Source organism: Lepidothrix coronata, unplaced genomic scaffold (assembly GCF_001604755.1).
Source record: "Lepidothrix coronata isolate B3197 unplaced genomic scaffold, Lepidothrix_coronata-1.0 Scaffold176, whole genome shotgun sequence".
NCBI classification, from domain to species: domain Eukaryota; kingdom Metazoa; phylum Chordata; class Aves; order Passeriformes; family Pipridae; genus Lepidothrix; species Lepidothrix coronata.
In genome coordinates this window covers 1267237-1293078 of record NW_016690356.1, presented here as the reverse complement: position 1 = coordinate 1293078, position 25842 = coordinate 1267237, and the positions used below count along the sequence as shown (strand labels likewise).

The window sequence follows — 25842 nt, the reverse complement described above, 5'->3', positions numbered from 1 at the left end:
TCCACCGGCCCAGGTTGCTCCAAGCCCCATCCAACCTGGCCTTGGACACTTGCAGGGATGGGGCAGCCACAGCTGCTCTGGGCAACTCTGACAGAGCCTCATCTCTCTCACAGGGAAGAAGAGGGTATAAAGAATTTTTCTATTTTCCTAATATCCCATCTAACCCTCCTCTGTCAGTCTGAAGCCATTCCCCCTTGTCCTGTCACTAAATGCTCTTGTCAATAGTCTCCACTATATATATTGATGTACACCCCATTTTAGCTTGCAGGCTGTTTACTGAGTGATCCTTCCTTTTCTCCTTCCACACACAGCATGTCAAACATCCAGGATTTCGTCTGCTGAAACGTGCACAAATAATTTTTCACCGTTTCTCGCCCACATTTATTTATAGGTGACTATTGTACACACAGCCAAGCTTATATATAGAAGGGCTCCATGTTAAAATGGAAAATGGGTTGGGTACCTCTAGAATGGAGTTTCATGTTTTTAGAACCCATTAAATTAGCATCATCCAGGATGCCATCCAAGCTATGTCTTTCCTCATAAATTTAAAAGCTGTCCTTTAATAAGTGAAAATAAACCTAAAAATAAATACAAAGATAGGTGAACTTGTATATCTTCTGTGTTTGTAAGACTTAATACTGCAATGATTTGCATACATGCTGAAGTTTAGCAGTAGCCTTACTGCAGATGCTAATTATAGTCTAAAGGTCTGATCCAACTCCCACTGAATGAGTGGCAAAAATCCAACTGATTTCACAAAAGGTGAGATATATACAAAATCTGGCACAGGATAAACACAACCAAACCTCACTCAAATGAGAACCAGGAGCCCCCCAGATACCTGCCAAGGAAGACACAGACATAATTAATGTCAGGACATCAATGAAGTCTTTGATATAACTTCATAATTCAGATTTTTGAAAATTAGCCCTGTATCAGCAGGAACCATCCTTAAAGGTTCCTGTCAAAGAGAGAATTTTTAAGCACAGCCTGACATTAAAATCTTATCAACTCACTTGAAATTAAGTCAATGAAAAATTAAAGCTAATTTCTAATAAGCTTATCTTACATTCATAGACTAAAGGGCACTTGTCGAATCCAGAGAGTAAGCACACCTTTTCACATGGAAAAGATTCCCACATTAGAAAAGCAGAGGCCAGAAGAGAGACTAAAATGCACCATTTTAGACTGACTCTGGAAATTTCTAGTTTTCCTGTCTGTTTAAAGCTAATGTAAGGATACAGAATAATCACAGAAATAAATTATTAATTTAAAAATCTGGGATAAGACTGCCAAAAGTGATAAATGCAAAATATGGTGTAGATAATGGGATTAGACATCTAGAAAATGCACGTTTAATAGGAACTTACTATTGCCCCATCCTGATATTTTAGGCTCTGTGTTACAAACCAATGGTATGAAACAGTCTGATGGAAAAAAAAAAAAAGCCAACCCACGACACTGTGAATTCTAAAATACTGTGGATCTTCAGCTAAAAACCTGGAGGTGCATGAAACAAGCCCTAGATTCTTTTCTGACTTTAAATATGCATGGAAAAGTCAGCTCCCAATTATATCAACACGCTCGTGGGGTTGATCTATTACTGACAAGAGGATTATTTGGGTTTCAGCTGAGGACAGGATCTGGCCCTAAAATTATAAATTGGATAGTGCTGCAATGGAAGAAAAGTCCTATTAATACAAACAAAATGCATTTTATGGAAAGGTTGGTTGGTTTTTTTATTATTTCAAAGGTTTTTCACCTTCTTGCAAAGAACTCTGAGAAAGTGAAGTTAAAAATACCTTAGAGCTCCCCGTCAAAGTGGCCACTGTTTCTTTAAAATTCAAAAAGGCCTTCCCTTGAGTAACAGGCTTATCAGTTTTCCTGAATTAATGTGTCCACAGGAGGGAAGAAACATGTTTCTGTGTTTGAGTGACAGTGCAGATGTCACTGGCAGCCTGCAAATGCTCACAGCCACATCCTCCCTCAGAGCTCACCTGACCTGTGCCCAGTGACACTGGTGACCCCATTAACTCCCTCACACCACCACACGTGGAAATCCTACAACTCCAGACTCCCACAACTACTGGGCTGCAGACCTGGACACGATAAGAGACAATTAGAGTTTATGTTGCTGGCAATGTACGGAAGTTATCGAGGTAAAGGACAGGGAAATATGTATTTTGATTTCCTGGATGTAACAGCAAAGGGGGAGGTTGCTCTTATGAGACAGGAATGAAGCCTGAAGGTGAAAAGCACCAAGGCAATAACAAGATGTTTGTTCCTCAGCACAGATCATTTCCATACCTGTGTTTGCCATCCTGATTAATTAAGGAAAATCTATGAGGGCTTCTTTTATAATTAACTATGGGATGCACCCTTTTATGTTTTCCATCTCACAGCAGCACTCCGTTTTCCCCACACATCTTTGAGATGTTAAAATAAACTGAATAAACTTTGGCTTTGCCTATTGAGAGAAGCCTCTGATTAACCAGCTCAGTGGATAACTGAGATAGCATCTGCAAAACCAGAGCGCCAGACAAAAAGGGAGAGGCAGAACAAGCTGCAGATAAGACAGCATTTCAGATTAAAGGAATTCAGATAAACAGGATTTTAACTGACCTTAACATTTAGAGGCACGAACACGTCCCCCTGCAGATCGCTTGTTATTTAATCCCCCTGTAACAGCTGAAAGGTTACAAAAGACACACTTGCCCCAATTAACCTGAAGACTCATGAGAGGGAGGAGCAGAGCTCGGTGTGAAGAGCAGCCAGGCCTGTGGCTTTCCTTCTGTAAGCTGTCTGGGAGCAGGAGGTCTGACTGGGAAGAGGACGGACCCGGGTCTTGGAGGCAGGACGGGCACCGGCTGGGTCTGGCCTCCCAGAGAGCCCTCACCTGCCTCGAGTCAAGCACAAAGGAAACACCGCCAGAAATTAAAAGCCAGGCCAGCAGCCATGACTAAGTCAATTATTGAGGTTTGTACTGAGTGAACCAGCTGAAGGCTACGTGATTTTTACCAGCTGGTACCTGAGAAAGCTGTTTCTGGCACAAAACTTGCTGCCAGCAGCACCCTTGAAGAGGGAGGACCAGTCTGAGGGGGTTTGCAGTTCATCCTGCAAACCCCACATGGCTTGGCTGGAGCTGTCACCTCCAGGGCCACCAGCTTTGCACCCACCACAGGAACTTTGTCATCCATGTCCTCCTTGCTCCCCCCACAAGGCCACCAGGGCAGCTGGTCCTTTTCTGTCCATCTTCAGGTTATTTATTAAGAGGAGACTAATTGATATTTATGACCTTAACATTGTCACTGAGCACCCAGGAGAGAAGGCTGCACCTGGGAAAGATGAGACTGCTGCCTGCTACTCCAGGACCTGTTTGCTTGCAAAGGGCTTCCAAGAGCTGCTTCACCACAGGGCGTTTCTGTGCTTCCATTCCCTCCACGGATTCCGTGTGTGCAGGATCCCTAATTAACCAAATGCAATTAGCAGCCAAGCACTCCAACTTCAAGCATTTTCGTTCTAACCTAAATGTACACAACATAACACCTCTTCCACAAATGACTGGTATGTTGGGAGCTCTGAGGTACCTGTGCACACACACACAGAACTGCAAGCACAGCAGTGTCTGTGTGTAAAATGCACAGCAGAGCAGGAGCCAGAGACCCTTATTAATCCTTAGAAAACAGTCTGAGCAGTCAAGACTTGATCCTTTGAGGGCTACACTTTTCCTTTTTGAATCAGCAGTAGATATGATCATCTCTCCTTTGGATTTCCAGGGTACTATTTGTAGGGGTGAGGTTATGTGGATGCAGTGCTGGTGCAAGCTGGAGAACTCCATCCAGTGCAAGGCTGAGCCCTTGGTGTTACTGCATCCCACATTTCCTTCATGTGGAGGGAACTCACCTGTGCATCAGGTCACAGATCTGATTTTGGCCAACATTTGAACAAGTTTCACTTTGCACCACATGAGAGCCTTTATCCAATGTGTTTTTTGACTTTTAAGCACAAATGTCCTGCTTGTTCTGCTTCCTCTGAAGGCATTTGTGATTCCATGTGCCTGTGTGCTTGGCTGAGTAATTTTCAGCAATAGCACCAGGGTTCAATCATCTCTAGATCTGATCTAACTCCTGCCTTTGGCTGCACACATGCAATTCCCTACGGAACTCAATGGAAAGGGAATATGCACGTCTCGGAGCAGCCTGTTGCCAGTGTGCTTATTTATGCATCCAGCTGCCTTGCACAGCTTTGTGATCTCCTGGCTGATATGTGGGAATCTCTTCATCATCTTCCCATCTGCCAGGTACACTCAGCTCCTGGAAATTACCTTCCCCAGCTGGTACCCACAGGAGGTCACTGTCCTCAATAAGAGTCTTGATGGGTGGCAGTCATGACATCATAAAAGGATGGCAGACTGCTATTAACTTACATTGTGTGCTCCTCTTGACAGGCCTCCTTCCTTCCTCTCCCAGTCCTCCTCCATTCCCTTACCATCCATCAGTCCCTGAAGGTTTATATGAGGAACATCTTGAAACCTCTTTAAAGAAAATGGGTTCAATCTTCCCCTTGATCTTTACATAAAACACCGACATCAAGAGGGAGTCCCACGTCTGGGATGAACACACAGAATATGCTGGTTTCAGATGAAGTTTTGTGGCTATTAGGATCAGAAAGCCACGTGAATTCTGTGTCTGGTGTGAGTGGGCAGGAAAACCTTCAGATGTTCCATGATCCTGAACTTTTCTGATCTTTTTCAGGCCATGCCTAATTAGTACCAAATCCAGAAAGCAAAAATTTCAGCCTGAATTATTTATCACCTCATATTTATAAAATGCACTGCAATACACATCATGGCCCAGTTCACAACAACTGCAGATAAGATTAATCTTGCACTGATGCCACACTCCTTAATATGAAAATATAATTATCTAGCTGAAGAGTTTCTTAAATTACATACTTTCAAACTAGTATGAGCAGAATGTATCCTTGTGTCTGGTGCTAAGCCAAGTGGAAAAAACATTGGAAGGAGAATTGACAAAACACATGTTGGCTCTGTCTATCAACATTTCCACCTTACACGGCCCTGTCAACCTCTCAACTCCAACTGGGTCTTGGATATGAACATAATATTTTCCTCCCTGAAATGTGATCCTGAAGAAGGAGTTCCAGAACTGCAGGGGCACATTGAAGGATAAAGTGCTTAGGCTGCAGCTAATCCCCTGCAAGGTAATACACATTTATCTTGCCCAATATGGAAATTAAAAGAAGGAGGACATCAGAAATTACTTTTACCTTTACTTAGAGTAATTAGTATCTGCAGGTGAAGTTCATTTACAGATGTGCATGGGAGTAAGCACAAAGTATTTGTTGCAAATGCCTTCGAGAAAAAGCCACCCTTTCAGTCTGCACAGCCTGCAAAGTTCATTTCCTGCAGTTTCCTCTGGAATGCTACCTCCAGAAGGATGTGTAATAAACTTTAAGAATAAGTGTGTATAAATATCTCTCTTCAATTTATTGTACTTCTAAAAACCATTTTCTCCCTTGAAGAAACTCACAATGGCTACAGGAAAAGCCCACCAGCTGTTTCTCTGCTGATCATCAATAATGCACAGGAGAGTTGTAAAGCCTGATAGATGGATATATTGATGGCAAAGAGAGATGAATGCACTCCAGCCAGCGAGGAAGGCAAGGGGATGGAGGAGGGGATACTAGTGAGATTATAAAATGGATTTTCTTGGAGGAAAAATGCCCTTTTCAATGCAGGCCCAGTATCTTTAAAAAGTAGCTTTGTTGTAAGCAATGTGCAGAACGTCCTATTTTTACAATTTTATTTACTTCTTAAAAGATTATTTCCATTGTCTGTTCTGGGCATAATTTCACTGCTTTTGCTTCATGCTGCTGGGAGCTGAGTGTGTGTCCTCTCCACCAAAAACAGAAGGCATGCATTGCTTTGAGGCATAAACAAAGGGGAAAGGTGACAGGATCCCAAACCCTGGCTGCCTGACCAGCCTGCCTTGCTCCACACATTCCTTCAGCTTGGTACTTGTTTGAAAAACAATTAAATTTTCCAAATGACTCGCTGTTAATATAAATGCAATTTGACTGTCAGTGCCACTGGTGGTTCTGCAGTTATGGGCAAGAACAGAACTTTATCTCCCCCCAGGGCCTCGACAGAGAGCGGAGGGACATTAACCAGCATTTCAGGCAGCAAAGTGTGAAATACTGGTTGGGTCAATAACTTGCCCCCCCACTGCTGTTGTGTCAGCTGTCAAGGGCTGGCAAAGAGACCATCAGTGTGGAGTCAAGTGCAGGTCTAATTGCACTGAGATCTCCAGCCTGGACTCTCCGACTTCACGGAATTTTCCTCTCTGCCGCTGTATCACCACAGCAGCACTGATCTGCTCCCTGTAACTGCCCTTCTGTGTGACAAGAAGCATAGGAAAATGGGGAAAAACCTGAGTTTTGTAGGATGGAGCAGCTGTATCGACTCTCAGCATTCAGAAAAGCCCCATCTGCATCCCAGGTACGACGTTCCCGGGATCTGCCGGCCCACAGCTGCACCCCCGTGGAAAGGGCTGTTCAAGGAGAAAAACTCTGCAGGATTTCCAGCTGATCTGCATTCCTCCTGAGGATGCTTTTCCAGAAGGCTAACATCTGGCTCCAGGTTTGGAGCCATCTTCAACTCATCTGAATACAAATTTAATGAATGCCAATTATCGTCACCATCACCAGTGATTCAAACATGGGCGAGTTCAGCTGATCTTGTCTCAGTCTATTATTTAAAAGGTTACAGTCACAAGTCCAGTGCTATAAATGATGCAACAGCAAAGTGAAACAACTCAACAAACCCCCCAAAATCAAGAAACCCCCAAGGTTTACCAAGGTAATTCTTAATTTTACCTGTCCAGCCTGCGAGGCAGCAGCAGTACCCAGTGACAGGGTCACACCCATCGGCGTGGTTACAGTCACAACGCTCACTGCAATTAAGACCATATGTTCCATCCTTCAAAAATATAAATAAAAAAAAGCCTCTCAGTAATCAGTTTTTTGTTCTGAAATGTGCAAAAGCATCTATCATGTCCCTCTTAATGCTGAGTCGCATCTTTTAAATTAACATACAGAGAAGATAGAAACTCAGTGCCTAATGTTTCTATACAGAACCAAATGAAGAATCACTTTAAAAAATGATGCTCAAGAAAATGCAGATAACACAGCAACAGCTCTGATAAAATATAATGCAAAGTATAATACATCCACTCAGCTGCTAGAACCCCAATTTGTTATTTACACATGATTTCCTTCAGACATCGCCAGGCAAAATGAGATGCTGCCCTACTCTGTGTTCAGCAGGGCTGTGGTTTAAAGGGGGTGCAAGAGCACCCCAGTGGTACTCCCAGGGCAGGGCTGGGCACAGAACTGCCCCAGTGGTACTCACAGGGCAGGGCTGCTCACAGAACTCCCCCTGCCATCCCGGGGAGCAGAGGCAGAAGCCGTCTGCTGGCCTGCAGGCAGCTCCGTTGGTGCAGGAACACGTCTGGTTACAGTTCAGACCCCAACTTCCACTTGAACATGGAATAGAGCAATCCACTCCTTGCCAGCCTAAAGAAACAGAAAGACAAAGAGCATTTGGGATGTTTTCATGAAAAAAGTGAGGTAGAGACAGCAAGAAAGGCAGCAGCAGCTCTGTGATTCTAGGACCGTTTTCTTAGCGTAAATTAAGACTGTTTTGGGGTCAAAGATTGACCCTTTTATTATGACCTCCCAGCTTCATCTCTCAGCACCTGTACATGCAGAGGGGGATGGATGAAGGTGTCACTGTGTTGGCTCTTACCAGATTAAGGTCTCTGGTGCCTCTCTGGGAACTGCTGGGGCAGCACAAGAGAGGCTGTGCTGCCTGTCAGGCTGCAGACCTGCTGACCCCTGGGGATGCAAGAAACTTGCCATTTGATGCTGCCTGTTTCTTGCCTCCTATTTTATCTCTTTTTTTTTGACAATGCTATTTAATATAAAGCAGCTATTACACCTAAAAAAAGACCAAGGCCATCATTTCTAGCCATTAAGGCTCAAATCTTAACTACCAGCCACACAATGACTTTCATTACACTGCAGCTGTATGTAATGGAGTTGAGCAGTAACTCATGGTTTATAATCCCTCATTAAATGGGGTTCTACAGTGATCCATTAATTCATGTTTGAAATGCCAGATTTTATCGTTATTTGCCTCACTCCTGGTTTAGGGCTCATGTGTGTCAGACAGGCATAGCTCACGTTGGGATTCTGGGGGAACATAAGAGACACTGCTGTGGAGCATGCAAGATTTCTCAGGGGATTGCTGGATGGATACATGGCTTATGCTCACCACCAAGCACATGAGGGAATTATGGACATATGGGGGAAGAAAAGATGTCAGTCTTGCAGAGAGACTCTGGAGCAGGTAAGACTTCTTGTTTCCCCAGATAAAAGACCCCTTGCATGCTCAGGTGACAGAGGACACCTGCACATGGCTGGGGTGTCCCAGTGTCAGGGCACAGGGAGGATTGGCAGCTGAGGGTGGCAGCAAGGGCAGAGAGCCAGGGCCCACCCCACAGTCCCAGCGTGGGGCTGGCAGCTGGGGTCAGCCAGGAGCCCAGATCAGCAGGACTGGGGCCAGCCCAAGGTTGAGATGGGCAGGCAGTCTGCAGGTCAGGCCAGGTCTGGGGAGGATAAACATGGCCAGGCACAGAACAGAGCAATGGGATGGAGGAAAGACAGGCAGGAAGCTGCCTCTGCCCCTGTGCCCAGTGTGCCACTCCAGGCAGGGAGGGAGAACAGGGGCTTTGCAATCCTGGAGAAACAGGGCAGCAAAGGGATAAAGAAAACCATCCCAATGATCTGGGCATTGCTTTGCATTTCCTCTGGAGAGGGGCTGTGGCTCTGCCAACACACTTAGTTCTGTGACCTTTTCCTGCAGCAGAGCAGGGAAGTCTGGCCCCTGCTTAAGGCAGAAACAAAACATCCAGTCAAGCCCCTGTTGAGCTTGGATACTTGGGCAGACAAGAAAATAGTGGGGTTACTGACTGCACAGCTGTGCCACTTCAAAAGGGGAGAAGCACTGATGCCAAATTGCCAACAATGGCTAAATCCTAATTTTGTTTACCTTCTTTGCAGTAGCACAGCCCGTCCACAGGGGAACAGGCACCGTCGTTCTTGCAGTTACAAACTGAGGAGCAATTGGTTCCGTAGGTTCCTGCCATGCAGGTAATGGTGCAGTCCTCTCCCTGCAAACCCAAAAAACCCCAGAGTCAGCTCAAGAAATCGGGATTGCAGGAAATTCCCATCTCGGCACAGGGAGCCTTTCTCTCTCCACACAGAGAGCAGAGAGTTGTGAGTTGATTGCTGAGTCTTCAGCACTTGAGCAGTCACTGCTGCTTCCCCTGATTATGATGCAATTAGTGCTTTGATTGACTTGGAGGAAAGGGACAAGTTTCTGGCATTCGTTCAGCGGGAGGTGGGGAAGTTACAAAAACAAACCTCCTAGAACAGATGTTAGATCATTAAGCAAAACATCACTTACGAAACACTAATCACAAAATATACAGTCTGAAACCATGCAAAGATTGCTCTGCATTTCTGGGGAAATATATTCCAAGAACAGGGTTGTTAAAAAGCTAAAGGATCTCGTGCATGCTCATCTTGCACAGATTGGCAGAGAGGAAAACGACATGGCAGGTGCATCAGAGCTTTTTGATGCATAGCTGGTACCTGCACTTGTTTTCAATTAATTTGCATGAGATTGGGACTTTAGGAAGAAGGTTGAACAGGAGGGATGTGTATGTCAGAGAGAGAAGGCACACAGCAGAACACATGGGCCCTGTCCTGTTTCTGCTCCAGGTGTGGGGAAAGAGAGGGAAAGGAGAGGAAATACTTACATTTTACAGAAATATAGCATATTTCAGCACTACATTCTGGTAACACTGTATGCACTGATCAACTTGTGTGGTAACACTGTATGCACTGATCAACTTGTGTGGTTGAGAGACATAATTCTTACCAATACTGTTCGTCTGATACAACAAGGGAATTAAAATATGAGCACAATAAGATTTAAAGGAATTTGGTTTAACCTCACTAAATGAGGTTTAAGCCTTAATAAACTAAGTGCCATGGTTGGGCCTACACACATTAGCATATACAAGGTATTTTTGATTCTTTGTGTAGTCCTGCCTTTCACATCACAAACTAGCTCCTAAATTTACTACTTCCGTGAGTCACTCTTTAATGACTTAGTTCTATGTCAGAGAAAGAGAACCTACTCCAGGTTAAAAAGCACCTACATTGCATGGTGTGACCAATACCATAGCTCAGGGGAAAAGACATTGGTCAAAATGTGTTTTTGCAGGTGAGAGGCTTTGCTGTTTGACAGGAGGATCCATTTATCAGGAGATAAATGCACACCACGTCAGGTTCCCTGTGTCGTGGCAAGTTACCTCCAGGAGCCTGTACATCACACATCAGACACTGAGACAGCAAAAGGAAATATGGACAGATTTCTGAGCACCATAAACCCCCCTATGCTTTCTACAGCAGTTCTGCCTCACACCACTGTGACTCATCCTATTTTCTACAAAAAAGTCTGGGTCTGGGGGAAGCAAAGGAAATGGTTAAATATGTGCTGCTCACAAGCAAATCCTGCAAGCCCCTGACTTTTGAGCGAAAGATGCTATCTTTGACCTTGGTGGAGTAAAACAAGCTCCCCTGAAAAGGCCTGGCAGGAAAAGATGCTGCCTCGACAGCCAGCGAATCCAAAGCACGCTGCCCCTCATTACCCTGCCAGCATGCCCATGGAATGAGCTCCAGGAAGCTGGGCTGGCAGAGGGGCACTCAGCCTCCACGCCTAATCAATCCTCTGCCTTTCTCCTGTGTGTGACAATTAGACAGCCAATTAGTGCCACTTAGGGACCCAGACCATGTGTGAATGAAACTCCCAACTCATTCCACGTCCGACACAGGGCTGCTGGTACTGCCAATAATTTCTATGACAACTGACCTTATCTGGATTTGAACTAGTGATCCAGAAGGAGAAGAAAATTCCTTTGAAAAGGAAAGTGGAGCAGAGTGATGTGGAGCTAAAATATCCCCTTGGGAAGCAGATTAACCAACCAGAGACTCACAGACTCACCAAGACTGGAGAAGACCTTCAAGATCACCGAGTCCAACCATCCATCACCCCTAAACCGTGTCCCCAAGTGCCACATCCAGATGCCTCTAAAACACCACCTGGGCCAGGGGTGGAGGCAGCAGGTGGAAATCCACCTGCTGGATTTCCATTCCTCAGCTGATGTTCTGTGACTGCAGAGCAGCTCCTTTGGGGGTCAGTTCTTCCTGGCCCAGGGCCCAACGGGGGTGGATTCTGTGGTTTTCCATAGTCAAACACACTTTGGGCATCCCAAAGCAAAGGGATATAACTCCCTGAAAGGAGGTTGCAGTGAGGTGAGTGACAGGACAATAAGGTGAGGGAGTGGCCTCAAGTTGCACCAGGGGAGGTTTAGATTAGATGTTAGGAACAATTTCTTCACAGAAAGGGGTGGAACAGGCTGCCCAGGGCAGTGGTGGAGTCACCATCCTTGGAAGTCTTCAAAAAACATGTGGATGTGGCACTTGTGGACATGGTTTAGTGGTAAACACAGTGGTGGTGCTGGGCTGACAGTTGGACTTGGTGGCCTTAGAGGTCTTTTCCAACTTTAAAGATGATTCTGTGATTCTTACAAGCTGAACATCAGGCTGTTCCATCTTTATTCACCATGGCTTTGAGTTCTGGCATTTACTTTAATGTGCTTTATTTTATGGACTAACAGAGGCTGGGCATTCTGGCTGCCCACCACCTACACACTTACTTTGCAAACAAACCTAAACTGAAAAAAAATACCTGGCTTAATGAGATTTCTATCCCCAGGTTTGACAAGCGAGACCTTCAGAGCTCTCTGAGTGACAACTGCCAAATACACTTAACTTCTTAATTACATAAGAGGAAAATGCACTTGAACTATAGCACTGGCTCTAAGATTTTATTAATTATAAATGCACACCCTGTTATTAACATTTTGAACTTGATTTGGGAGAATGACCTCGGAAATTAAATGCATTCAGGTACTGTTAAAGATATGTAAATTCTCCCTCCCTCTCAGCACCTGCCCAAGTGGATAATGCTGCAGTACAAGTCTATCCAGCTGTTAATGAGTTATATATTCTAATAAACTGATTTCAAATGTGCTGTATTGAATCTTCACTCTTGCAATATGGCACTTTATATTTCTATCCTATTTAGTAAAATTAATCAACAGCTGTGCTCCTTATGTTGATTATTCTCTTTTTTTCTATTAAGATCGGGAGGTTAATGAGGACAGTAAATGCCTGGATGTGGTATCCCTGCTAGGAAGGAGTAGCTAATTCAATCAAACATATACCCCTGAAAATGTTAAAGTTGTGATAAGAAACTGAGCTATAAATAACTTGATATTTTACATCTCTATTATCCAAGTCAGAATGACCCATATGGACATCACAAACTTTCCAAAGTGTTTCATTTTCTTCATCATTTTCACTTAGAAGGCCCAGCCAATCAAAACTTCCCCCTGACATCTATCCAATGTATTATTTCTAATTTTAGGGGTCAAATCTAACATAAATGATGGAAAACTACTGGATGTGGGGTCAGGGCCAGCTCTGGGAAATGCCCTGCTGGCTGTGGAGCAGCTCATTCCTGCCCCCTGCTCTGCATCACACACCTTCCAGTGTGGGAGGGGCCACCAAGGATGGGGTGTCCCACAAACCCACAGCTGCTCAGTGAGCCTCCTTCTGTTTGAAATCCAGACCTGATGGGAGCACCTCAATCCTGTGACCCTAAAGGTGACCAAAAAGACCCCTTTAAATCAGAATGAATGGTGGCAGGGATGTAAACAGCCCCACCTGTGACATTCCATGCCTGTAAGTACTTCAGAAACACTCCCTGTTGCTGTTACTCACAGCCCTTCCCAGCACCCCGAGAGGTTTGGGCAGCCAGTCCTTGTGTTATGGTTAATTCTCCCCTATGGATTGTGGGTGAGGTCCAAGGAACCAAACCCCATTAATAACTCAGCTGCCAGCTCACATCCATCAGCATCAAATATTAATAGACTCCGAGGGCCAGGGCATTCATCTTTCCCAATGGCAGTCAATAATATGTCTTGTTTCTGTTCAGGGAGAGAGGGGAAGATTTTCTTCCACCAAAATTATTATTGTTCAATATTAGTAGAGCTTAAAGACACAGTGCTGCCTTAGGTGTTTGCTGTGTTAACAAGCTCTGGCCGCTCCAGAAAGTGTTTTCCCTGGATTAATGTTGCCCTAACAGATTACATTTCTTGTTTCTGTTTAAAGTACATTCCTGCTGTAAACAACAACCAACTCCCTTTAAAATCCTTTCCTGGTGATCAATACACAGACTTGTATTTATTCCTGTACATTTTGGATCAGGCCTTTCAATCTCTGAAATGCATTATCACAGGGGGGAAAAAAAGCACTGCAGACCAATAGGGGAGTTAATAACCCAGCAATGGTCAACAACACCCAGCAAAGTCTGCACCCATACCTGGTCTATCTATCTCAAAGTCTGACTATTTAAGGATGTGAAATTAAGGATTTCAGAAGCAGCAACAATCTACAGGAATACAATTCCCTTGGAGGGCTAAAGCCTGGTTCCACTGAACTCAGTGGCAAAACAGAAAATCAATTTTTCAAGGCTTCCGCAATGCAGAAGAGTAACAGGATGTTATTGAACTTGGCCTCAAGTTTGCATGACAAAGACCTGTGTGACAGGTTTGCTCTTGAGGTTTAATCTGTCAAGGTGTTGAAAATCCTCCACTCCTGCAGATTACTGGGGGGGGGGACTGACAGCACTGAAAGGCAAAATACTGGAACCTTTGGTAGCCTGCAATGGGACTCCAGCTAATGGGAGATTTTTAGGGGTGTGTGATTCCCTCCCTGCCCCTCCCTGTGTGTCTGGGCAGGTGAATTAGAGGTGCAAGCCCTGGCACAGCCACGCTTGGTGCTCAGCGCTGAAGGGGAAGAAGGGCACGGTGCAGTGCCTTCTGTGTGTAACAATACACAGAGCAGAGACACCAAAGGCTGGGGCTGTTTGTACCTGATGCCTGTGAGCCCAGATAAGCAGCTCAGCATGGATTTAGCACCTGAGAGCGTCTATTCCTATGTACACACGTTCCGTGGGACGCCGGCGTGCCGGGACACGGTGCCTGAGCACCGATGCAGATCACAGACACCCCTCTGTATATTTACTGATGTAATTGTGACATTTACAATTAACCCAGAGTGGTTCTCCACAAACATTCCCTCAAGGTAAACATATGGTATCAGGCAACACAAACTGTCAGAACAAACTAATTTCCTTAATGGTGTTCAGTGGCAATGACTCTGCTCTTCAGCAGCTCCAGCAGCAGCGGGAAACTCTGTACTTGCACCGGGCTTGTCCTCCACCCTGCGCTCAAACCATTTATTCATGACCTTACTACACAGCATCTTTAGTTCCCCAGACATAATGATGTCCTCTGGCAGAATTCCTTTCCCCTCTGGGTGTTACTAATTACTCCCTGCAGAGGTTATTATTGGTGCAAATGATAAAATGCAGTAAAAGGTTGGAGAAGGTTCCTGTGGCTGTTCCGTGGGCAGGTGATCACTGTTATTGAGCACTGACAAATGCTCCTTTACATGTAACATGATGTGATGGAGCTGTGCTGGAGTTTGATATACATCTAAAATTACCTTATGCAGACTCCTTTTCCCTTTGGCCTTTTCATGGGAAAGATGGGGTAAGGTGGAAAGGATGGGAAAGAGTTTTCTTATACTTCAAAAGTGACTTCAGAGCTCATGACTCAGCCAAAGACACAACCACTGGCAGCCTGAATGCCAAAGTCTTTCATAAAATCATAAACTCCTCTAGGAGCCATCTGCAAAGCTGCACCTCATGCTCTGGGCACACTGAAAAACGTGGACATGCCATAGTGACCAAGCATGGATACCTTTGGGAATGAGCAGAACTTCTCTCTTTGCTTCCTATAACCTTACAAGGATTTACAAGCCTTTAAAAATGGATGTCAGCACCTTATTTCACCTCTGAATTTGTGCTAATATGCTAATTCATACAGTAAATTTCATGGTAAATGCCAAGTTTCAAAAAATTAGTACAAGTACTAATCCTTTAATTCAGTATTTGATCAAAAATATTCAGCAAAACACGTGCAAACAAACAAAATGGAAACTTCATTTGTTATAAAGAAAGTAGTAAGTAAAAATGTTATAAATAATGTCAATTTTAAGCACTTACATTATTAAATACGATTTAATTTAATTTTAAGGGTTTAAGTTTTTGTTTTGAAAAGCAAAGCTGGGAGCAATGGCTGTGAGAGGAGTAAAAGTTACCACAAAATAACTGGGGTTTGTTATTTTCCAAATTGTCTGTGCAAAATCTGGTTGAACTTTGTGGGTTCCTATTTTATGAACCCAAACATATTTTCTGTGGCCTGTTACAGGCTGTTACTGGTGTAACACATGTTACTCCTTCAGTAAGGCCACAGAAGAACCAGGACCAGGTTCTCCCACTGGGAATCCACTGGGAATTCACCCTCTGAAGCGGAGGGTGCACAGAATCTCACCCCTCTCCTGCCCTCCAGCATCTGAACTCCAACATGCTCCATAAAGCCAAAAGGAACAGTGCTCTGGCACAATAAAACTGATGAATAAAAGCTGCAAATTTAAGCTTTGGGAGGTTTTTTTTCCCTTCCATGAAATCAAGTGAAAACAAACACAAATAAAACCTTCATTACAAAAATTGGATTTTGCATACTAAAAGTCAGCAAACTTGAGCTGGATTTCTCTGAGCACCATAATCCCCCTCACCGCCAGGGAACAGTTTTCTAGTTTGCACTAAAAATATGCCCAATACCAGTCAGTTATCTGCAATTAAAAAAATCCATTCCTACCGTTCAAGTCACCTAAATATGGGCATTAAAAGAAAGAAAGAGAATTCAATAAAGAAAGCAGGCAAGAGATCTCACCCTCCCTCTTGCTTCCTGTAAATCAGTGCAGGGCTCTTGCTGGCAAAAACATCTCAAACTGACTTTACAGCACTTGAATATCTGCCTGGTTTAGTATTTAGGCTTAACTGCAGAGCCCTTTAGTGTCAGCAAGGCAATGAATACAGCATCATATAATTAAATGTATTCAGAAGGAAAGTAGTGTGGAGAGCAAAAGAGATGATCATCAACCTCTGAACGAGATTTTTTTTTTTATACAGTCAGCACTTTTCACCTAATAAAATACCAGAAAACACATTTATCCAGGAGGAACCTCTCCAAAAATAGGGGATTGGATTTAGACTGGGTAAAACAGGCAGATCATCAGGGCAGGTCAATCATCTCTGTACCAGGGGGATTACTAATGTCCAGTATGGGGCCAGTTGCATAACCAAGTCCTGCCTGGTTAAAGCAATTTAAACCTGGAATAGGGCCACTGCAGATTTACACAGGTGGGGCAGGGAACAAACCCTCAGAATATTTTAAACTTAACCCTGGGAAAGCTGTAAAGACTCAAACATCTGGGGGGCTCACTGCTGTCACTACAGTCAACTTTGATCAGCTGCTTTTCTAAAATTCTCCAAAACCTGTGACCAGATCACACTTAAATGTCTGAAAAAGTCAAACAGCTGAAGCATCATGTGCATTACTTCAAGTTAGTGGGAAGTATTTATATCCCTGACCAGTATATCCCTGCATGAACTCTTCAAGGTGTACCTGAACAAGCAACTTGTGCCCCAGGTGGGGGACAGAAGCTGGCTAAGCACAGCAAAATACTGGACACAGCCCTTGAATGCCAGTGGTAAAGAGAAAAAAAAAAAAAAAGCTGTTTTCTTCTGCTTTTTTAAATGGAGTCATCTGAGTCGGGGTTACCACTGTGGCAAAGGAAAGATTTTAACACACTGTGTGAGGTTCCATCATTTTCTTTCCCACATTTGGGCAGCACAGATCAGTGACTAAGAGCAGCCTGAGCCATCTGGAAACACAAGTCAGCATTTCAGGGTCCTTCAGACCATTGTGGGAACTGTGACAATTCTGCCCCAGCTATTTTATGGAAGCACCTTTGCCTGGAAATGAGAGATGGTTTCTGCTCTGTCCACACAGCCTGAGTGGCACAGTCCCAGATCCACCTTGGAGAACAACTGTAGCCTCCTGACTCTTTCGCAATAATAAATGTGGGCTCTGGCTGTCAAGTCTGAACAGTTCTGCAAAAAGGACAGTAGCTAAAACAGGAAATAAAAGGTATCATTTATTCCTTTGGCCTCTATGACATCCTCTGGCAAGAAGATCCACAGTTTAATTATAAATACAAAGGAGAAAAAAAACATCTTTATCTACTTGCTTCAAACCCACTGCCTGATTTTTAATTGGGAAACTTCCTACACTGTGATAACTAGCAGGCAAACCTTCCTTCTTCCCCTTCCCCTGTGGAGTGAGAGACCTCTCACATACCTACCCTTGGTGACCCCTTTTCTAAGCAAAACATCCCACTCTCTTATTCTCATTTTATGGGGCCATTTCACAATTTAATTACGCATTCCGTGAAAAGCACTCTCTTTGTCTTCAAACCTGCTGTGCAATCATTTAATTGGCTGCCCCCTGTTCCTGTGTTATTAGAAATAGTAAATAACCATTCCTTGTCCGTGTTCCCTGCACCATCCCCACTTCCCTGATCTCTATCGGATCCTCCTCTGCCATCTGCTTTCGGAGCCGAGTTCCACCTTATCAAGTGACTCTCTATAGAAGCCATTCCATATAAAAGATGATCCTTGTCACTCCTTCCATTCTCTCCTTTGTAAGCAGGAATCAGGCAAGCTGTGTGCAATAATTTGAGATTTGGATATATTATGGATTTACACAATACCACAAAAATGGGGTTTCCATCCTGTTTTATTCTCTCCCTGATCGTTGTAACTATTCTATCAGGCACTCCAGATTCATTTGGGTTTTTCAGACTCATTGAGGGTTTGAGTCTTTCAGAAAACTCCACACAGTGATTGCCTGATCTCCTTCCCTGAATGGCAGGAATTAAATTAGAACTCACCTTTTGTGTATTTACCTACCAATATTTTCCCACAGTTTGTTACTCTTCATTTTTAAACACTGAATTTCAACACACCCATTCATTCAGCAACAGGAACCTTTCCCCAAATTTGCTGCTATCCTGACAATCCCCATAGTTTTGCATTATTTGCAATCTTTCTGTTAGAATTCTCCCACAGCTGTGCTGTACAATTGAGGAGAATGTCCAAGCACAGTCTCAAATCAGTCCAGCAGAGCACACTTTGACTCTTGCTCCCACAGACAATGGACTGAGTCCAGGAGGAGCTACATGTGCTGGACACAGCAGGAATCAAGGATCAAAGCCAAAAAAAAAAAGGCATCTAAAAAGAAAATATGTCAACTTTATCAACTTTAAGCTAATGGGCTTTGTGATGCACCCTCTGAAAAGCTGGTAAATAACCTGGCAGGCACACACAGGCAGACAAGAGACATCCCCTTCAATCTCTCTCAGATATTCCTAAATCCAAAACTCCAGCGGCCAAGACATTCAAGATTTGGTGAAATTTCAGCTGCTCTTTGGCCTAAGGAAACAAAAGCAGGATTTTCCATTTCCACATGTCTGATTGTAAAGGATGAAGTATTTTCCATTGACAGTATAGTTGCACAGGAACTAAAATGCAAAACTAACCTGTGACTTCATCCTATCCTTAGGTGGTTTTAATGAAGTCAGTTTGCAGTTTGAACTACCAGGAGAGCCAGGTACCAACACTTTAATGCATGGACCCACAGATAGTGTGGATAAAGATACACATTTTGAAGCCTAATAGATGAAAGGAGACACTGCTATTGGCAAGCAGTTTATTCCTCTGCAAAATTCAGATCAAATAACTCAGTCTGAACAGAATATTGAACTCCACTGGTTCTGAATGAGGCTCCAGGAACGGAAATGCAATTTGACACAGCCACATTGCCAATTAAGGATAAAACACATGAAATATGTCAACCAGCAACAAAGGCAGAGGCTTTCAGGCTTTCTGTACCAAGTTGGTTCCTTTGGACCCACTTACGAAAACTTTGGAGCTCCTCGGGTAAATAAAACTGCAGCAGAGCCCAGGAAAAGTAAATATGAGAAGAAAGAGAAGACCTGGGACTTGCTCAGAGTTCTTATCAAATTATGAACTGTGTGTGACTGAATAAGTTCTCATTAGTAGAGGCAGACACTGAGGCAAACTCCCCCCTTGTGTATCTGGGACGATCCCACCGAAGGCAGCAGCTGTGCTCAGGTAAACTTGGGCTGACAAAGTAGAATTTGAGCTGTCACAGGCAATTTCTGGAGCTTGTGCATTGACAAGAGAATGAGCAAAGAAAATGAAATGGAATAGCTCATAAAAGGCTCTGAAAAGTTCCACTGAATTCAAAGAAAGGGATGCAGTTTCCACAGCTGAGGGAGAACCACTGTGCCCTTGCATCCCATGACCTTGTTAAATACTCTGGTACAATAGTTCACCTGCTCAAAAGCATCCAACAAATGCCCTGAGGTGGGAGCAGAGCCTTTGTTATGCTCCTGCAGCCAGGTGTGACAGGAGCACTGCCAGGGTTTGGGAAAACAGAGGCTCCCAAAGGCTGTGGCTGCCGGTGCTCCCGCGGAAAGGACTAATTGGTCAAGAGGAGCTCTGGGGGAGAGCAGCACCAAGCCCAACAGACAGCACCGACACAAAAAACCCATAGAAAACTGATATAAAAAACTGATTTCAAAATCAATAGGGGAGCAGCTTGTTCTGAAGGCCTGGGAACACACAGGTGGCCTCCCCATAATGATCTTCCCTGTTGGGATCGGAATGGGGGATATTTTCTCCTGTAATTCAGCAGAGCCAGAAGAATCCATTTGTGAGCTGCTAAGGTTTAGCCCACATCCAGCTCCCTGGCACTGAGGTGATTCCCATTGTTTCCTAGATGACACGTGGCAGGGCCACCTCAAGGTTGCACTGACTTTTCCCACTTCACCTGCCACATGGGAAAGGAGCAGGACAATCCGGGGGGCTCGTAATGTCCACGAAGGGCTGCTCCAAAAGCTGTCACTACCTGTGCCCTTTGTCCCCAGAAAAAGTCCTACAGGGACCTCAAAATGGATCACACAGCCAGGCCTCCAAGCTTGACCAAAGGCAATGGTTTGTGAAGGGAAAATGGTAAAGGGGCTCCTCCGTGTGCCAGGAAATTTGCCGGTCGCTGCTGATGGAAATGGGGTTTGTGATGGACACACTGATCCACGGGGAGCTGGACTGAGACCAAGTCATTCCATGCAGCCACTGCACAGCCCAGGAAGATCATTCTCAGTCTGTACTGACCTGGCCTGGATCAGATGGAGTAGCTTTGGGATACAAAAATTTATAGTCTGTTATTAGTCCCAAGGGCCCACAAAAAATAAGCCATTGCATACACATAAATATGGGGGTTTGTATGCACAGAGAAGTGGGTAAGAAAATTCAGAGGTCATCAACGAAAAGGGATATTAAGAGGTAGTTTTTATCTGGTCTATGAATATGAAAAAAACCTTGACAGGTATAAAAGATCCCTGACCTCCATTTATGTGAGGAATGCACAAAAACATTGGGTGTGAGATGTTTTGATTTCTCTTAATAAACTCAGGCCTTCCAACTTCCTGCACAGCTGAGAGAAAAACTTCTCTCCAATGAGAAAGTGGCAGTTCCTTCATTTCAAGAACATTTTCCCAGCTCACTTTCAGGCTGTATGGAATAGAGAGGGTTTTCCTGCCTGCTTGAGATCCACTTCTTGTTCCACATCCCCTTGTGAAGTAATTTGTAAGCTTAAAACCTTATCAGATGAGCTTTCAGACTTATCTCTACCTAGAAGACATCAAGAAAATGCAAGGTGCATTCTTCAGAGACCAAAACCAGGAAAGAGGTACCTGGGATGCAGCCACAGTTAGTGAAGAGGACCTGGTTGTGCTGCTGTGACTGACTGTCTCCCAATTATTAGGATTTTTATCTTTGTCCACTTTCCAGACACCACGTAGATATGATTTTTAACTTCTCCCATCACAGTTTCCCAGGGCACAGCAACAGCTTCTATTTCTTTACACTTATTTTAGTTGAATTTCCCATAACCCTGTATTTCACATCACCCCCAGCCCTCAAACTGACACTGATACCTGTTATCAAAGAGGCTGCATTTCCCTCTCGTTGCCTTTGACAAAATGAACCTCTCAAATCTGTTCGGAACACTTTGAATCTGCCAGGTCTTTTTGCTGTTTCTTCAGCTGCATCTCACTATTCCCTGTATCCAAGCAGGGACTTTCCCTCCTGTGCTGCTTCTTGGATTAGCAGGGACAGTCCTCCTGGGCTGGCTCTGCCTTTCCCTTATCTATGTTTCTTGACTTGAAGGATACCTTAGAAATTAAGTCAGGGCTACAGCAGGATATTCCCAACCTTCTTAAAATTAACTCTACCTAAAACTTCTGGATGACTGGGAGAAACAAAGGGAAAACCAACAAACAGGAAAGAGTTCAAAGGCCGGGAGCATAGGAATCAATTTCTTCCACATCTTGGCTTAATATTCAGTGTTTGTTGAGGCAAAATTCTTTTCCTTTTTAGGGAATGTGATCCATGGTTCTTTTAATCTGGTTATACAGGGAAGGAATTATGTGAGTTTGAGGTCCATGAGCCCACCTAAGTGTCCTTTGCCAGGTAAAGTGTCACAGCAGACCTGCCAGTGTTCCTGCAGTGGGGTAGGAGAGACCGGGGGACTAAGGACAGAAATGTGTGGCAAACAAGGCTCTTGCAGCTCCACAACTTGTTTTACTTCTATTATTAATTAATAATTCATTCTCTGCCAGCTGCAGCCCACGCTCAGACCCACCTGGGTGCCCTTCCTTGTGCTCTCTCCCCTGCTCCTCACCCTTCACCAGGGGCTGGAGATGTTGGGTCACGAACACAAATGGGAAACCAGGGAGAAGAAAATGCATCTTCCTCGTGCACTTGGGTAATTCATGAAACCAGGCTGGGCAAACCATTCCTGCTGCCTGTAATACTCCAGTTAATTGGACAACTGCTGTGCCAGAAAACCTCTCCCCCACCTACAGCAAGTAAAATTTATACTGGTGGCTGGTAACAAGAACATCTTGATAAAATGGTTGAATTTATTTTATACCTAGAAATGAAAAGAGCTCTTAACAAAGGGGGGTAACTGATATGCTCGGTAAATCAAGGATAAAAGGACACAGGCTCTATTGAAGATTTTTTCCCCTCGTCTTTTCTTTTTAAACCTTTTGATGAGGTGCCCTGTTGCTCTGAGATGAGCTTCCACTGAAGTACTTTTGGAATTATCTCAAAGAGAAACGGATCATTTAAATGAGTTAAAGCCCCCAAACCAGATCTGCTATCTCCAACCTGAGGTTCATTTTTTATGTTGAGAATTTTGTGAAATTTATAAAATAATTCTACTACCGAACCAGGGGCTTATAAGACAAAGAAGTCTCATTCACTTTTTTCCCTGCTTCCTTCTGAAGTGGTGAAGAATGATACATTTAGAATAATCATGAAAGTAAATATGTAGAAGAGAGGGAATATTCTGATAAATTTGTACCTTGTGTGTTTAGAAAACACCTACAGGCAACGATTCTTCAAATTCCTCCAGACCTACCTGGGACTTTGGTCCTTCAGGGAAAATTCAATTGAAGATAAGGTGCTCCTTTCTATTTACTTTTTTTCTCTTTTAGACAACAGAGAGAATTTTAAAGGTATAGGACAAGAGAATGGGCTTCCATTTTTCTTAACAGAGAGGGAAAGATTGTTTTTTCTCTCCTGTATGTTTTCTTCAGGGAACAAGAGATATGGTACATGCCAGAAGAAAATGAGTTATGGGTGGAATACTCAACAGACTCAACCTGCAAGTCCTTCTGAACTCTACAGATAACACATAAATCATGGTCCTCCTCATTTCTCTGGAAGAGTAAACTGGTCATTTTACTCACTGAGTAGGAACAGAGCAGACCAAGACTGGCCTGTGTGTGGCTTTTTGTAGTGACTGAGAGATTATCCCATGCAAAGTTTGTTATACACTTGCTGTGCATTTGAATGGCTTTATAGCACTACAATATATACTTATTTTTACTAAGTGCTCCAGCTATGGTTAATTGTGTGTTCCAGGGGCTGACTTTAACTCCAGAGAGCAGGCAGGCTGTAAACTTTTACTCTGATGTAAAACTTGGCAGCAATTTGTACCCCTGTGGTAGAGAAAACATTATGTTGAGAAATTCTGGCATGCCAGACAAAATTATGGACTTAGAGACCGAGATTAAGCCTGTGTTTCAGTTCTTAAGTGCCCAGATTTCCACTGAGCTCAGCCAGGGATCCAAACCCACAAGCACTTCTATAAGGACATGTATTTGAAAGGCATTAATTATGTTTTTAAAAGGCAATTCTGATGCAGCGCCAACAGAAGACGTGAGTGGCTGTGGACGCACAGCACTGGGATAAATCCTGGAAGGTCTTAGGGAATCCAAGTAACATTCCAAAAGCTGAAAAATCTTCTAGTTAGAGGTCAGCACTGCTCCAGTTTCCATACTCTGCTGTATGTGATTGGCCTGTGTGGGATCTACCAATATAGTCAAGGGATAGAGAAATGTCAGAACGGATTCTTTCATTTGGGTGATGAAGTGCCCGCTCTGCCTGCCAGCATGCAGGGCTCAATAAAAGCAGACAGGTCTTCAAAAAATAGCAGCATAAATAGATGAACTCTTTAAAGTAATACAAGTTCTGTCATCTGGAGGTGAAATATAGACCTAAGTGCCCGCTGAAGTAAAGGCTGACCGCACGTTCCACAGAGAAGTGCTCAAAGTTTTCTCAGAGTGTCTCGGGCTGAGCAATGTTTTAACTACAGCTCTCCTTGCCACAACAGACAGAATGCAAGCATTTGAAGTTAAATCCATTTTTCAAAAGAAGAAAACAAAGCATCCATAAAGAAACAAAGGCCTATCACGGGATGAGGTCTCTAGATAGCCACTGTTTGCAGGGAAGTTGCAATTAGCTGTGCAATGGAGAAGGTGAATTTAGTTGTATTTCAACAGCATTTATAATGACTTCAGCAGCTAAAATGCTGATAGGTACGTGCAGGGGGTTGGTTTCAAGATTTCCTTGTGAGACGCAAGGTCAGGATTCCTGTGGTCTCCTGTCATATTTAATTCATATCCTCTGGCCTTCTTCACCACATTTATTGAATTACAGGAATAAAATTCAACGAACCAAAAACAAAAGAAGAGAGGACATGGCACATCCTGATTTCTTTTATGTTCCTCCTGCACAACTGAGTTCAGTGTGCTTGCAGAAGAGCATCTTGGAGCAGGATTTGGAAGGAGGGGGAGGTACAAGTCAGTAAAACCCCTCTCACCATCCCTCTAATTGCATCCAAGTAATTTATTGCAAGGAGCAACCATTTACATGTGGGAGTGAGGATCCAATTTCCACCAGTAAAGACTCTCCCTGTGTACTTTTTAAGGCTAATCTGTGCACTCCCTGTGTGTGTTTACCAGGCTCCTTCTTGCCACAAATGAGATGGCAGTAAATGGCTTTGCAAAACCACCCAGAAGAGCATCACTGGCAATTCATCACATCAGTGCTGAGAGGCAATACTTAAATATGCTAAAACACCAGCTCCAGGGAAGTGCCCTACTGGTGTGCTTGTAATGGTGATTCCCTGCAGTCATCTCAGTTAAATTGGTCCAGCCTTTCTCCTCCCTTCACAAAAAGCACAGTGTTCCCAACAGGCCCGTGGTGGGGACTCTTCTGCTGGAGCAATGGGGAGCAGCTCTGTGATTTGGGAGAAGGAGATTTTCTTGTCTCCTCTGCTCCTATGATCCTATTTGCATTGCCCTGAATGCTGCCTCCAAGAACTGGCTGGTTTGGGTTTAACTGTGGATCACTCAGATCTCTCAGCTATTTTTTCAGTCAAATCTACACCCAGTTCTGCTCTGTGGTTCAGACACCCCCAGAGTTAAAACAGACCATCCCCTGGTGTGAGCACAGTCACATCAGAACCTCACATAAACACCCTGTACCAATACCCAATAACAGCTTTACAATGGTGTCATTTGGTTTTAGAGCCAGAAATGTGCAAATCTGGTTGTTGAGTCTGACCCAAAATAATCATCGAAAAAAAAAGAGAGAAAATGTTTTGAAATTCTATCCAAAACTGCAAGCTCACCACTATGTAGCTTTGGCATTTGAATTTTTGGAAATGTCACAGCTAATAAATAATGTATTTTTTTTTCTAAGCTACAAGGTACATTTTTATTTTACAACTTGAATCTGCTTAACTTCCAAAAATTAAATGCTCTGCTCACATCCACATCAACCTATGGGATGGCTGCCTTTCCACTTAATACATTTAATAAAGGTGACCAGATGCTTTGTGATTTTAATGGCTTGTTCTGCATCCCAACAAAATGTCCCTGTTTTGGCTGTGAGAGCAGATGATTCATCCTGAAACCCAGCCCAGCTGCCCTGACACAGGGCACAGATAAAAACACACCATCTGTGCCGGGGAGTGGGATGGAGGAGTGCTTTGTCAGGAAAACACCGTCCTTCCTTGGGCACTGTGTATTCCAGGCATCCAGTACTCCCAAAATCCTATGGGTCCAACCTCTCTGCCTTTGCAGTTCAATTTTGCAGTTATATCCCATCTCCCATCAAATGTTCTTCCTCAGAAACCCCTCAGCCTGCTC

At 43.9% G+C, this 25842-nt stretch overlaps 1 protein-coding gene across 15 annotated transcripts in view; it reads right to left on the bottom strand.

The window, feature by feature from the left end:
* Window positions 1–25842, bottom strand: part of MEGF11 (multiple EGF like domains 11) — a 268428-nt gene that overhangs the window by 46417 nt on the left and 196169 nt on the right. For all 15 annotated transcript variants that reach the window (XR_001877258.1, XR_001877259.1, XR_001877260.1 and 12 more), the window contains 3 exons: window positions 9137–9257; window positions 7436–7599; window positions 6901–7003 (listed from right to left, as the gene is read on the bottom strand). Coding sequence is in view for 12 of the 15 variants with exons in the window: in XM_017830247.1 (XP_017685736.1) it covers window positions 6901–7003; window positions 7436–7599; window positions 9137–9257 (388 nt within the window). In the remaining 3 variants the exon portion in view is untranslated. The remainder of the gene's footprint in view (window positions 1–6900; window positions 7004–7435; window positions 7600–9136; window positions 9258–25842) is intronic.